The sequence below is a fragment of the Phoenix dactylifera genome, chromosome 11 (genome assembly GCF_051530095.1).
Source record: "Phoenix dactylifera cultivar Ajwa chromosome 11, Ajwa_hap1_PhDact_Kaust_v1.1, whole genome shotgun sequence".
NCBI lineage: Eukaryota > Viridiplantae > Streptophyta > Magnoliopsida > Arecales > Arecaceae > Phoenix > Phoenix dactylifera.
Genome location: NC_143200.1, coordinates 25623559 through 25638635, shown reverse-complemented (window position 1 = coordinate 25638635; position 15077 = coordinate 25623559). Strand labels below are relative to the sequence as shown.

Genomic DNA, 15077 nt, shown 5'->3' with positions numbered 1-15077 from the left:
GACGTGCTGTAACCATCCAAGATCGCGTTATAATGATCTTAAGATACGTTGTAACTACTTAGAATCTTATTGTACCGCTTAGCACGTGTTTTCACCTTCCAAATTCATTATTATAATTTTAAACTTTCAGCGTAATGGGAGCGTTGAAGTCACCAACTGAGATAAAAGGACCCAGGTCTGCTCGGGATGTTTGCCAAGTAGACTTGCTGTTTGGCCAAGCAAGACTTCATTTGGCATATCGGGCAATGTATGACCTCAAAGATTGGTCGCTTCTGACCCCCGCTCAATCTAGCTCTCAAATTGGTTGGAGTTGACTTGGCTCGATGACATGAGCGGTTGCACAATATATCCCAGTTGCTATGTCGGTTGTGATATGGACGACTTCGATTGTGCCACATCATCATCAGGCTCATTTTTTGCTGCACCTGAATTGGGCTAAAGATCCCCCATAGATATATCTCGTTTAAATTTTGGATTAAAGTGCAACCAAATATAGTTTTTGCCAAAGAAGAGAGTATATTCATGGAGGCTTACCTGACAGTTTTTGGCAAAGGCTATCAAATTGAAGACACTACTAGGGCTTATTAACAAAGACTCTAGTGATTGCTCTCCAAGTATGAAGCCAATTCCACCTTCATTGCGGGGTTTGGCTTCCCTTGGGAGAGAGCTATATCTCCGTGGCTTGCTATGCAGCCTAAAATTACATGTGGGGCTCATCTACTAGCCTTTATAATGCTTTATAGTGTTTAGAGGTTTGATGGATGCCGAGGAAGGTTTGCCTTCATCATGTACCCTAAAATGCCTTAAAAAAAAAAAAAGGCTGAGATAGATGCACAAAGTCGGACTGTTTGGACTCAAATAAATGGTTTAACTCCGTGGTACCACCTCGATTATAAGAGAGATTTATCCTATGGTTTTTATCATCTGATTTTTTTCAAGCCAAGTCTTATTTATAATTATATCCTAAATTTCATGAAAATACGTTGTTTCTAAAAGTGGATTATCTTCATCTACCCCCTCTTTCGTAGGTAGGATTTAAAATGATGTCACAATACGATGACTTCACCGATATACCTACAGCCAGAATGGTTTGATATAAATTCTTGTTTGAATCATATAGGCATAATAAGTTTAGTAGGGTGAAACAACATTTAAACCCAACTAGAGGCTTATAAATTGTACGTGTATATCAAAAGACAAACAAAGCAGCTGATTAGGTTGCCTTCTTTGCTATAGAGATTTTCTGATCTTGTCAGGGAACCATCGTGGCATGGCCGGCCTTTTTTTTTAAAAAAAAACCCGGCATCTGGACCTGTTGAAGAAAAGCAGACCCAACCCTGCCCGGTTCATTGACCGGTCCGGCCCGTATGCAAGACGCGAGGAAGCGCCCCATCAGCGTTAAGATCACCGCCTGCACCCCTCTTGCAAAAGTTGCTGGCTTGCTGCGTCCCCAAGTAAGGTTTAACTTCTCCGTCTGGTATCGTCCGTCTCTTTCTCTCTCACTTCCTTCCGTCTTTCGGCGCGATCCAAGAAGAAGAGAAGAGAGGGGCGGCGCGGCTGGCGGCCGGGGACGACTTGAGAAGGAGGAGATGGCGGTGGTGAGCTCCGCGAGCGGCCTCCTGGCGATGCTTCACGAGCCGCACCCAGCGCTAAAGCTCCACGCCCTCGACAAGCTCAACTCCCTCGTTCCCCTATTCTGGCCCGAGATCTCCACCAGCGTACCCACCATGTGAGCGCCACCCGTAACCTAAACCCTAAATCCTGGCCCTTTCCCTCTCTTTCCTCCCGCTTTCTGGCTCCTTGCCATGTTTTTTCCTCTTTTTATTCTAATAGTTAGGGTTTCTTGATTGGTTGCTCGGGTTGCATCGCTACGGTTTCTTTGTGGTCGGGTGATTTGTATGCTCAATTAAGAATATTGGTGTGAAACTCTGCAGAGGTCTGTGAATTGGGGGCTTGGGTTGGGGGGCGCATATAATCTCGCCACCTATCGCAAGACTTGATCCTTTTTATTGTAGATCGGTTTTTGATTTTGTTGGTCTCGTTGGAAGAAATTCAAAGTTTCATCAATCAACCTATTGACATCTTCTGTCAAGAAATTAAATTTCCCAGCTTCTTGGCGAAGTATAAATAGAATTCACTGATTTTTTTCCTGTGCTCTGTAGTGAAAGTTTATATGAAGACGAGGAGTTTGATCAGAGGCAACTTGCTGCATTGGTCGTTTCTAAGGTTGTGTGTGTGTGTGTGTGTGTGTATTTCCTTTGGCTACCTCTCTATGTTGAGTTCATAATATGTAATATTTAGATCACAACTGTGAGCTGTCATTCCTGACATGGGATGTAATTGTTGCTCTTGCACAGGTCTTTTACTACCTTGGAGAGCTCAATGACTCATTATCATATGCCCTCGGTGCTGGACCATTGTTTGATGTCTCTGAGGATTCTGATTATGCTCATACTCTTCTCGGTATGAATTTCTTTTCATTTTCTTGATAATTATTTGGTCTCTCTTCTGAGTGGCTGTGGTTCTGATCCATTTTTCTTCCTTCTTGGTTCAGCTAAGGCACTAGATGAATATGCTAGTCTTAGGTCCAAGGCTACAAAGCCAAGTGAAGAGGAAGAAAAGGTGGATCCACGACTGGAGGCTATAGTGGAAAGAATGTTGGACAAGTATGTCAGTGAATTAATCCTTTCTAGGACCACTTTAACTCTTATATCATGGCAAATATTCTTATTTTTTTTAATTTAGGTGTATTTTGGATGGAAAATATCAACAAGCCATGGGAATGGCTGTTGAATGTAGAAGGCTGGACAAGCTGGAGGAAGCAATTAGTCGCAGTGATAATGTGCAAGGGGCGCTTTCATACTGCATCAATCTTTCCCATTCTTTTGTAAGCCATAGAGAATACCGCTGTGAGGTAAGGACATCTTTGCGATAGAAGTTCCTCATTTGATTTAATAATGAGATTAAGGTTTCATACAAGAAAGAATCAGAAGGAAAGAAGAGTTTTTGTTGTCAGTTTCATACCTAACCATGTTTGTTATACTTTATGCACTTTTCATTCTCTTACTACATTGTCTTGAGAGTTGAAAAGGCTTTGCATCCTAAGCAAAATATCAAACAGTTGGTATATATGAACATGATGAGTGCAATCACTATATGGAGGTATTGTTTTTAACAGATGGTTTATTCGATAACAATGTACCTACATTTACTCCTTTATGAAAATGGCGGTAATCTCACTGAATGAACAACTACTATGCTACCATTTGCTTCCGAAATGGCTTAGTTGTTTTAACAGGCTTGTTTTCTAGAATATGAAAATGACAAATCCCTGGTTGGCACCCTCCTCTCAAAGTGAGAGGTCCAAGGTTCAAACCTGAGTGGTGGCAAATAACCACCATGGTCTCAAAAAAAAAAGAAAAAGAAAAATGATAGAAACCAATGTGCATTATATAGAAAGTGAGATATGCTTAAATATGACATATAAATATAACTTGCAAGAGCTTGCTTTTTTTTTTTTAATTCTGACGGGTATCTACTCAATAACATCTGAAAGGAATCTATTTATTGAGTTAAATTTTGAAACTAACATCATCATAAGTTCAATGAAAATTCAAATATCTAATGTATATAAGTTGTGAGACTTGATATAGGATACAAGGATTTATTGAACTTTTATAGATAGCAATGTTCGCCATTAAAAGATATGGTAGGATTAGTATTTTTGTCTTGATTGTTTTTTTTCATAGACCGATTATGTGCATTCAAGTACAATCACTTATTTCTTTATTTTATATACTTTTGAAAATGTGCTATGTAGATGTTTAATAGGAGCTAGAGAATATTTAAGGAAGGCATCATTATTGAATGAAATGAATATACGCAATCCATAAGAATTTTGCTGGAACATGATTTGGGAATATGCATGTAGGATTTGCATTTAAGAGATATGGATTATTCTTAAAAGAAGGGTGCCACCACTGTATAGAATCTTCATAGAAGATGTTGAAAATGATATAAATTTTTAATTAAAAAAATTTCTTGATGATCAACTCAAGATTAGCTTGTTCCTGACTTTCAAAATTGTGGGGGTGAATATTTGCTAAGTTTCTTAAGACAGTAAATTGTTTGAGCTGGAAACACATTGAAAATGCTCTAAAAAATGCTAGTGGTCTTTGCTTGGCGATTTATGTTAGAACGAGTACTCTTTCAAATAAATGTTTAGTGGGCTATGTATGTATGTACATATAGGTTTGTTTCTATGTACTTTCTTCCTTTATAATTATAAAAAATATTTTCAATGGGTTAAATAGAGTGGATTTGTTACTTTTGCAACTTGGGACCCGTTTTCTAGGTTATCGCAAATTCAAGCTGTTATGACTTATGAGCAATATTTCTGTTACACTCAATAGGATAACCTTGCTCTTGCAAATGTTGCTAGTTAAAAGATGTACTTTCAGTAGATGATGAAGTAACTTGGAGATCTCATAACAAGGAGAAAATGGTTTTGCTATTGACAAAGGCGAATGGATTTGGAAATCTCATAAAAAGAATCTGAGATAATTTATGCACTTGCTTTTCTTCTTTGATCACTTGTTTGTGATCCTTTTAATGAATTCTTGGTTTTGTTTTATGGTGTCTCCAATGCCTGATGTTAACTAAAGCTTTTTTGATGTGCATTAATTGCGGTGAAGTCCTTGTTTTGTGGGAGCAAAGTGATTGTCCTTGTGAATTTCCACTATCCTTGAACTTGCTTAATTTGATGGACATCTGATCTGCCTCATTGTCTGTGCATGTAACACAAGTGATGTCATCTGTGATACTGTCTTAACTGTTTCACTACAAGCATGCTTATTTTCAATTTACTGGGGGTGCAAAGACTACTTCTGATCTGAAAATAGGTAGGACGAAACACATTAATAAGTGTGATTACCCATGCATCCCTTCTCTCTATGCATAGTTGCTATGCTTGGGCGTGCCTTTTCTAGGAGCAGGCTGCATTTCCCCTGCATTGGCTGGGTTACATGCAGCACACGTGTCCAGCACTAGTGAGAATAAATGAAATGGGCAGGTATTAAAGAAAACTCTTCATTGAGTATCAAAAGGTGGATTTATCATACGGCACATTTTACATGTGAGATTGAATGATGCAGCATATAGGCAGCTGGCAGAGCAGCCTATGAAAGTTTGTAACATAGTTCTCTTTCTGTTATTCATATTCTGATTTTGTTTTCTGGTTTTTGTTCTCCACATTTTAATAGATGCTGCTGACATAACATTCTTGCATGCTCCAAGGGTGGTGGGACATTGACTGGGTTCTGAGCCTCTTGTTAGTATTAATAAACTTTGCAAGGTCCAGTGTGTTTGGCTTGGTTGTTTTTCGTTGTATGTAAGTGAAATTGAAAACTTTGGCAATATATCAATTGGGGCTACTTGCTCTTAAAAATCCACCGACTGAATTGATTCATATGCCCAGTTGTTTGATTAATGTGTTCTGATACCTGTTTTACATGCAACTTGCATGTCTATGATGGAGTGTTTGAGAGGGGAAAACCATAAGAGAGCTATGTTACTTATGGTTATTTAATTGCTGAACATATTCTTGCAGGACACTTTTCAGGGGACAATTATCTCACAAGGATCATATATATTATATACTGAGCAAAGAATTTTGATTTTATTTCAAAGAAATCTTGAATCCTACATATAGAACACCAGAGGTGCCCTATGTTTTATTTTCATAGTTCTAACCTATCATGTCTCTAAACAGTACATGAGAAACATAATTTACAAAATACATTTATGGAACATCAGGAAAATAGTTGTGAGACATATATGGCTGAGTTAGGCTCATATAGATTAAGATTTGTTGGGTAATTAGGGCCTATAAAGCATGTTTCTTTTATGAGTCATCTATATTGCCACATAATCGGTCATAGAGCCTATAAATTCAGACATATTTATCTTTTAATAGTTACTATTTTCTGGAAACTTTCAATTCATTGACATTCGCAGTGGTCAGTTCCCAGAGTACCAAGCTTCAAGCAACATAGCTTAGGGGTCCTTCTAGTTTTGCAGCAATGGAAATAATAAATCCTCATTCTTCTCTTTGTTATGATTGCAGGTTCTCCATCTTCTAGTTAAAATATATCAAAGATTGCCGTCTCCTGATTACTTAAGCATCTGCCAATGTCTCATGTTTCTAAATGAACATGAAGCTGTTGCAAGCATTCTGGAAAAACTTCTGCTATCTGGCAGCAAGGTACTTGCTCTATTTTCCAAGTGCTTTGCATGCTTGATTACGAAAACTAACGGAGTGTTGTCATATATAAATTTCAGGATGATGCTCTCCTGGCATTTCAGATTGCCTTCGATCTGGTGGAAAATGAACATCAAGCCTTCCTGCTAAATGTGAGAAATCGTCTTGCAGACTTGACGTCTGAAGCTTTAAATCGTGCAAACCCTGACCATGGGTCTACTCTACCAAGTTCCCAAAATGAAAGTGCAAGCATAGACAATTCAATGGCTGCAACAGAGGATGTTCACATGGCAGAAGGTTCTCATGCTCCTAATGGTAGCGTACATAGTGTGGATTCAGTTGAAGTTGCATATGCTGAGAACCTTGCGAAAATAAAACGAATTTTGTCTGGGGAGATGTCAATACAGCTGACATTACAATTATTATACAGCCACAACAGGTGAGGCAAAAGATTTGTCCATAGTCTTGATATCTACCCTTCCTTTCAGAGGCTTAATTTAGTGAACTAGTGAAAATAAATGCAATATTTTTTTGTTTATAGGTCGGATCTTTTGATTCTGAAGACAATAAAACAGTCTGTGGAAATGAGGAACAGTGTATGCCATAGTGCAACTATATGTGCTAATGCAATAATGCATGCAGGAACAACTGTGGACACATTTCTTAGAGAAAACCTGGTATTCGTTAAGTATATTAATCTGTAGTTACATAGTGCCTATTTTCGTTCTTGCTGTCTTGGTTCTTCTAATAGTCACTGTTGGCATCTGACTTTAACATCAACTGTTTCATGTCATCATTTGCCAGGAATGGTTAAGTAGAGCAACAAACTGGGCTAAATTTAGTGCTACTGCGGGATTAGGGGTTATCCACAAGGGTCACCTTCAGCAAGGCAGGTCTCTGATGGCACCATACCTACCTCAGAGTGGTGCTGTGGGTGGCGGTAGTCCATACTCAGAAGGTGGTGCCCTTTATGCTCTAGGCTTGATTCATGCCAATCATGGCGAAGGCATCAAACAATTCCTTCGTGAAAGCCTCCGTAATACTAGTGCTGAGGTGCTCCTTGCCCTTTGCAGATACAATGCATGCTTATGATTTTTTGAAGTTTAGACCTTCAAATTTCTGAACCTTCATGACTCTGCAAACTGATTTGTATTTAACAGGTTATCCAGCATGGTGCCTGCTTGGGTCTGGGATTGGCAGCTCTAGGAACGGCAGATGAGGAGATATTTGAGGATGTGAAAAATGTCCTTTACACAGACAGTGCAGTGGCTGGTGAAGCTGCTGGTATCAGCATGGGATTACTTATGGTTGGGACTGCAAGTGAGAAAGCAAGTGAGATGCTTGCTTACGCACATGATACACAACATGAGAAGATCATTAGGTAAGCATGGTCTTAAAATATTGGGCGTAAAGCCTACCATCTATGTCGCATTGAACTAACTGATGTTTGTTGGAATGGAACAATAGACTTCGTGTCATCCCATAATATTTTGATGCTACAGGATATTGTTGTCAAGATTTCTTGATAGACAAAAAGAATTCTCATTGTTCTTCTTGCACAAGTCTTCAAGATTTACATTCTTATGAAGATTTACATTCTTATGAAGCTGAGACACATCATTTGTCATAATGAGTCTATGATGCAGAGTACGAGAATTGTTTTGAAGCTGCTTAAGTTCAGTTCTCATGTTTGTGTTTATTTGGTCCAGGGGTTTGTCGCTCGGAATTGCATTGACAGTCTATGGAAGGGAAGAAGAAGCTGATACTTTGATTGAACAAATGACTAGAGATCAAGATCCTATACTTCGTTATGGTGGTATGTATGCTTTGGCTTTGGCCTATAGGGGGACGTCAAACAACAAGGCCATCCACCAGTTGCTGCATTTTGCTGTATCAGATGTCAGTGATGATGTACGGAGAACAGCTGTTCTAGCCCTTGGATTTGTCTTATATTCTGAACCCGAGCAGGTCAGTTTGCTAACGCTGAATTTTGTAGTTGAGTTGCATTTATGTTGATGTGTGTGAGATTTTATCTTGGACCTCCACTTTGCAAAAGTAGCAGAAGCACCACAATTAGTCAATGTTAGGGTGGCAATGAATTGGGTTGAGTCGGATCAAGAATCTCTCAACCCATACCCAACCATTTATATCAGTTTAAAAAGAATAAATCCATATCCGACACATTTATTTTATATCGGCATATGTCCACAGGCCTTGTACTTGATCTGCATACCTGATTGACAGTTCATTTGTCGGTTATATACTTTAGTAAACGAAAACAAAATGAAGCCAAAAATAGAGGATCAAAGATTGCAGAAATAAAGTGAAGGAGGTGTGATGAATCCTAAATGTGCTGCACCCTCCATTTTTCTCTTCTGTGTATTTTATCCATTGTCTGACTCTTCAGTTTTGTAGCCTTACTGGTCATCACAACCAACCTTGGCGAAGCCATGGCCCACTGTACAACAAACACTATTTTAGGAGTTTAAGGATGGATTTAGAAGTTTGTTCAACCCATGGTGCCCCACCAGGTCGGTAGGGCTGAACCTTATACCCAGCCCATTTAAAATCAGGTTGGCATGTCTAGCGTAGAAATTGCTGCTCCTAGTCTGTGTAGACATTTGAAAATCTGTTAGCAGGAGTAGAGTGCTGATATGCGAAGACAAATAATTTAGGCTGCACATTGTTTGTTTTCTGTACCTTTATTTACTTGGTTAATAAATATCCATCGTCAAGTTCAAAGTTCCGAACTAAATTGCTCTATACATTAGGGATAAGCAGTTGGATTTTTCATTCTTTTTTATTTTGTTACTTTGTTTGCTTATTTTGTGGTAGTGGCAACTTTGTAATCCATTAAGTGCCCTTTTTAAATAATTAAGAAAAATGACAATTGTAGGAAGTTATGTAGAAGTCCTGTGCTGTAATTATTGTTCTTGATTTCTTATGGCCTTGCAGACCCCAAGAATTGTTTCCCTGCTCTCTGAATCTTACAATCCACATGTGCGGTATGGTGCGGCTCTAGCAGTAGGCATTTCCTGTGCAGGTACAGGGCTGGGTGAAGCCATTTCTTTGCTGGAGCCTCTTACATCAGATGTTGTGGACTTTGTTCGCCAGGGGGCCCTTATAGCGATGGCTATGGTTATGATCCAGATTAATGAATCCTGTGACTCTCGTGTAGGGACATTCAGGTATATTTCTTTTTGCTGCGTTCAGGTCATGTTATACACATCTTTGATAATTGGTTTGACTTGTGCACCTTTGTTGTCAACGTGTCTAGGCGACAACTGGAGAAAATAATTCTTGATAAGCATGAAGATACAATGAGCAAGATGGGTGCCATATTGGCTTCTGGAATTCTTGATGCTGGTGGAAGGAATGTTACGATTAAGCTGCTATCCAAAACTAAGCATGATAAAATCACAGCAGTTGTTGGGCTTGCAGTTTTCAGCCAGTTCTGGTATTGGTATCCCCTTCTCTATTTCATAAGCCTGTCGTTCTCTCCCACTGCCTTCATTGGACTCAATTATGATCTGAAAGTTCCTAGATTTGAGTTCTTATCAAACGTCAAGCCTTCCCTGTTTGAGTATCCACACCCAACCACACCTCCGACATCAACTTCAGCTGTCAAGTTACCCACTGCTATTTTATCAACAACTGCAAAAGCAAAATCAAAAGCAAAGAAGGATGCAGAACGTAAAGCTAGTTCTGAGAAGTCATCTGGTGAAGATGCTTCAATGGATTCAAGTTCTGGAAAGGGTCCTAAATCTTCAGAGAAGGATGCTGATGGGATACAGGTAATTTGCAATTTTAATTGCTGCTGCAGCAATCATGCCATAATTCTGCTCATAACAATGGATGCCTAATTTTATTTGTAATGATAATTTAACATAATTGCAGTTTTTGCATGTCTTGGTGGGAAACCCCTTTTTGAAGCAACCTTTTGATCTAATTGACCGCCTAATGATATTTTGCAAGCAAACCTTGAATTTGTTGGTAATCTTCTATCTAGCTAGGGAATATGATATATTGTGTGAAATTATACTGATTTATGTTTCATATGAATATTAAAAAGGGACTGTGCCAAGTTGAAGCTGGATTGAGTCTTAGGGCTGTATTAGTAAACAGCTTGCGTCTGCTTGTTTACTTGCTTTGACATATATAGCATTGTTGCAGATTTATTACATGCATGTATAAGGATATGAGTATGCGGTCATTGATATATCTATGCTTTTCCGCAAGCCAGTTCTTCTTGTGGCATGCCTTCTTCACTTGAAATGTGGATACATCTCAATTATTTTTTTTCTATCCTTTGTCATAAGTTCAGCTTATTAGTTTGTAATCTCGATGATGGGTCATTTTATGATAATTACAAGCTTCTTCGAGGTTCTTTCATTCTGGCTTCGGAAAACCTCGTTGTTTTATTTATGTTTTGAAAGCTGATGAAATATGCCAGTTAACAAATATCACCCAACACTCAGGTGGACAGCTCTTCTGAGAAGAAGGTGGAGCCCGAGCCATCTTTTGAGATTTTGACAAATCCAGCGAGGGTTGTACCTGCTCAAGAGAAGTACATAAGATTTTTGGATGGTAGCCGATATGTGCCTGTGAAGCTGGCACCCTCTGGTTTTGTTCTCTTGAGGGATCTTCAGCCAACTGAAGCTGAGGTTATTGCTCTTACTGATGCACCGTCAAACACCTCTGGTGCTGGAACCACCACCGCTCCTCATCAGGGATCAGGTTCTTCATCAATGGTTGTAGATGAGGATCCTCAGCCCCCACAACCTTTTGAATATACTGCATGAAGTTTTATGGCCTAGCCCATAATTATGAATGATGGTTGGTGGTTCATGTCTGTGTGGGGATATGAATCTGTTTTTTCTTTTTACTATTGGTTTTTGTGTTACTCCATAATTTTTTTTACTCTTCATTTTGAATTGTTTACTGTTAAATTTGTTGGGAAGGGAAGAATGTACACGTCAATTGCAAAATAGCTGGGTCTCTGACATTAAAAGCGTTGGGGCTTTGGCAGAAGGATGTACTACAAACAGATTCCCTACCCAACTCTTTATCTGAACTCCGCTTCAGACTGACAAACATGATAAAGTTAAGTTTGATCCTTTCTAGTGTTAGCAATCGTTAATCTTTTTCCAGGTGGTGAATTGATATTCATGTTAGCATTTTGTATTGAAGTTTCACATGTACTGGGAATATAATGTCTGAACCATTAGTAGCTAAGCAGGTAGTTTTAGTGCTTGCAAGCATGCATCATCTGTTCAACTGATCGTTACGCAGGATAACCTTTCTGTCCGCAACTGCATGTGGCTTTCGTCTTGTGCCAATTACGTCCGCATAACAAATATATCTTTGAATGTTTGGATTTCATGTACGCAGAGCTAAGTTCCTAGTCTATTTTCCGTCAGAGATGAAATCTTGCTCCCATTTAAATTTTTTTGTTTTATATGTTCTCCTAAAATTCTCCGTTTCAAATCTTAATATAAGGGACTTATGATCCAAATATGCTTGGGCCAATTGTGGAACCCGGTTGTTGATGGGTTGTTGTCCTTTTCTTATTTATATATATAAACATTTTAGCATATTGGAAGGGAAACAGATGACAGGAATTTGGCAGATGAATTGTTCGCCTGCTCAAATTCGTTGAACAAGATACAGATGTCAATTAGCATGAGCGCGAAAATTCACCAAGACCTAGAGCAAGACAAAATGAGGATGGTTCAACAAGCCCTGTGATTCAGATGCATTGATGGTTAAAATCTGTGGGAGCTTCACCTCCTATACGTCTGTGAATTTTAGGGTCCTCATGTTAGATATACTGCAACCTATTGGACCATCATTGTCATGGTTAAAGCACCTGCATGAACAATCCGAACTCTGCAAATTAAAATACCGCATAGAATATAAAACTAATAACATAATCTTAAAATACACATTTAAGTTCCTTCTATAGACACTCAAAATACATGAACTAAGTTTGTGCAATCTTATAGAAAACACATTAACAGGATCTGCTTGATTTGGTTATTAAGGTCATCTAGCAGAAGTTCGACTGAGCGAGTCCGAGCATCGGCAAGTTTTACAGGGTTAAAATCTTAGTTTTATTTCTTTTTTAAAAATCAGTAATAGTGAGGAATTTCTAGATTTTTTATAAAAACTGTGTACAAAATTTAGTTTTACAATTACATGGTAATTCTCACTTCCAGTTAGAAGTGAGAATCGCCTACTGTATAAACAGACCTTTGTTTAACAAAAGATTAAAACTTCGTTGTCATCCTACGGAAACCAAGGAACACCTTGGTTAAGGACAAACCTCGATGCAGAAATTTTCATAGATCGGATGTCTAGTAGGCGCTCTAACTCCATAATTACGCTCAGGATCAATTATGGTTACTGTGTCATCATAACTAGCGTAGCTCTCCAAGAATGTCTTGCCAAGCATGCTCTCTGGAAGGTTTTTAGCATATACAGCTTCGTATCTGAAGTAAAAGATGAAAAGGGTGACGTTTAAAGAGTAAATGAGATCCCAGCCATGCACTCTAAAGTTAGCCATGCTCTAGAAGCAAAATAGTTTGGTTACTTTTTTCATGAATAGAAGGGTAAATCAACATTAGATGCAAACATAGAGGTATCATTAACTAAAATTAAAATTTTCATGCTCTGCACAAGAAAAGCTCAGATCTTAGAAATCAGATAACGAAATTGCCTGCGTGTCCGCAAAAAAAATCAAGAGAAGCTTTGGTTATAAGCAACTCAATGTTCTCCTCTTCATATTCATCAGAATTTGTTTCATCCACATTTTCAAGCTCAGTCCCATTATCCAGTGAATGGAACTAGGAGGCAGTTGCTGCAGATTTAATCGTCTTGCATCCCATAAAAGTACCTATAACAGATCATAATCTGCCCCACCAACACTACCAAAAGCATAGTTTGTTACAAAGCCATGGATATATGAAAGTTTTATGGTGCCTTTCTCTTGGGAAGACCCTGCCTATGTATTTCATTAAAAAAAAGAAAAGTATTTAAAGTTGCAATTTAGCGGCAAATTGCGCCCTGAAAGAGTGAATTCAAGCTTAAGTAGCCAGTTACCTGAGTCCATAATTTGTACAAAAATCCCTTCTGGCCTCACCCAAAAAGATTAATCAGAATATATTATTTAAGTTCCTTAGCCCTATATAAGTACCTAAGATCTATCCAGTACATAACCGATATAAGACTAAATACATGCTTGCATTGGTTCTTGCAAGTGGCTACTTCTACTGAAGCTGAGGCAAGCGTTCTACTTCTTTACCGGCCTGCCGATAAAAAAATTGCTATGTCAAGTCAATGACAAGCGTCCTCCCTGTTTCTTTGCATTGTTGGAGAGGTAGCAACTCCTTATTCTTAATCTTTTATGCAGTGGCGATGCTATGGTTAGCTAAAAGGGATGTGGAGATGCAGAGTTTTTTTGTGTCGAGGGAAGTTCAATGCCCTAGTGGCTATACATACTTATTCAGCCATGCTGTTTCCAAGCATGCTTTTCACCTTTTTACCAATCATCATGCTGCTGCCACAGATATTTAGATCTTAATGACGTGTTTGGATGGCTGACCAACTTAACAAAAGTTAATATCTCCCACATGAGTGTGAAGGTGTAAAAGACACCCCAAAAGAAGTGAAAAAGGTTGGAAGGGGTGGAGAAGTCTTATTAATCCCCAAGATTTCCAGGTCCTTTTCGCTGAACTGATGTCTTCATACGGAACCTCACCAGAAAAATTGGTAAAAAAAAAATAATCCGTCATTCCGTTGCCGGGACTCGAACCCGGGTCTCTCGGGTGAGAGCCGAGTATCCAAACCAACTAGACTACAACGGATGATGAAAGATGCTTTATTATGTTACCTAAGAAGCATGCAACTCACCATGAACATAATCTTAAGCTTGCATGCATGTATTTGAGGCAAATTGCGGACAGTTAATCCAAAAAAAAAAAAAAAATGGTGCGAAAATGTCAGAATTTGTGAGCAAATTGTAGATCAATATATATTACAATTTCTCTAAAATAGAAAGAATTGTTTCAGTTTAACAAAGAGGGGGAAAGAAGAAAGTGCAATTAGCAATTCTAAAAAATGGCTAAATCAGCAGTATCTAGGTAGGAAGAATTGCTGACCAAGCATATATATTGTTAGAAAAAGGAATCAAGACTGATGATTGAATATTGATTCGAATAGAAAGATGAAAAGGTATTCATGAAAAGAAAATGGGGGTTTCAGATGGCTTTCACAGTACAAACTAGCATACATCAGACCTCTCGCATACCAAAGACTTTTCTCTCTTTTTTTTTTCTTTAATGTGTGTTTCTTAATTAACAACAGAATGATAATGAACGGCTTTGGTGCGATACCTCAGGATATGTGTCAGGTTTTTTATAGAGGAAGCAAGTGCAGCTACTGCATGGTTGCTGCCTAATGACACATCACTGAACAGATTCCGACAACCAAGAGTACAAAGAGCTGCCATGGAGATTTTAACAACTGGGATGAAAGTTCATAAAAGAATCTTTGAACGCAGGAACCAAGAATACAAAGAGATGTCATAGAGGTGCAAACAATAATAGCAGCAACGTGCATCCAAAAGCAAGGTTTTTCGCAGTATGAGTCGCAAAAATTATCAGTTGATTGGCTATCCATATGATATCTAGCTTACCTAAGATGTGTTTTGTTTGATTAGATATATATTAGCTAATATGATGAGCCACCTCAAGCTAGAGTTTGGTTCGTGAAGTGTTGTCGTTAGAGCCATAAATGGGCTCGGGCTAGCCCGAGGCCC

General features: G+C 38.6%; 1 protein-coding gene and 1 non-coding gene across 3 annotated transcripts; one reads left to right on the top strand and one right to left on the bottom strand.

Annotated features, from left to right (window-relative positions):
• Positions 1 to 1352: 1352 nt before the first annotated feature.
• On the top strand, positions 1353 to 11376 carry LOC103702253 (26S proteasome non-ATPase regulatory subunit 1 homolog A-like). 2 transcript variants are annotated; one of them, XM_008784586.5, is made up of 14 exons: positions 1353 to 1729; positions 2163 to 2226; positions 2358 to 2463; positions 2555 to 2666; positions 2746 to 2914; positions 6125 to 6262; positions 6340 to 6698; positions 6801 to 6942; positions 7064 to 7312; positions 7420 to 7640; positions 7969 to 8227; positions 9215 to 9447; positions 9537 to 10053; positions 10738 to 11376. In XM_008784586.5, the coding sequence occupies exons 1-14, from the start codon at positions 1368 to 1370 to the stop codon at positions 11059 to 11061; spliced, it is 3255 nt and encodes a 1084-aa protein (XP_008782808.3). In that variant the 5' UTR covers positions 1353 to 1367; the 3' UTR covers positions 11062 to 11376. The 2 variants fall into 2 exon arrangements, with proteins under 2 accessions (XP_008782808.3, XP_008782809.3); XM_008784587.6 differs by having other exon boundaries at positions 1412 to 1729; positions 6801 to 6936.
• Positions 11377 to 14051: 2675 nt separating this feature from the next.
• Positions 14052 to 14124, bottom strand: TRNAE-CUC (transfer RNA glutamic acid (anticodon CUC)). The gene has a single exon. It is a non-coding gene; the product is annotated as a tRNA-Glu (tRNA).
• Between the last annotated feature and the right edge of the window lie 953 nt (positions 14125 to 15077).

Excerpts from the sequence above, each read along its gene's own strand:
- LOC103702253 (XM_008784586.5), top strand. The coding sequence starts at position 1,368 with ATGCAAGACGCGAGGAAGCGCCCCATCAGCGTTAAGATCACCGCCTGC. Across the intron at positions 6,263-6,339 it reads TTCTGCTATCTGGCAGCAAG|GATGATGCTCTCCTGGCATT; the intron begins GTACTTGCTCTA and ends TATAAATTTCAG. Across the intron at positions 7,313-7,419 it reads TCCGTAATACTAGTGCTGAG|GTTATCCAGCATGGTGCCTG; the intron begins GTGCTCCTTGCC and ends TGTATTTAACAG.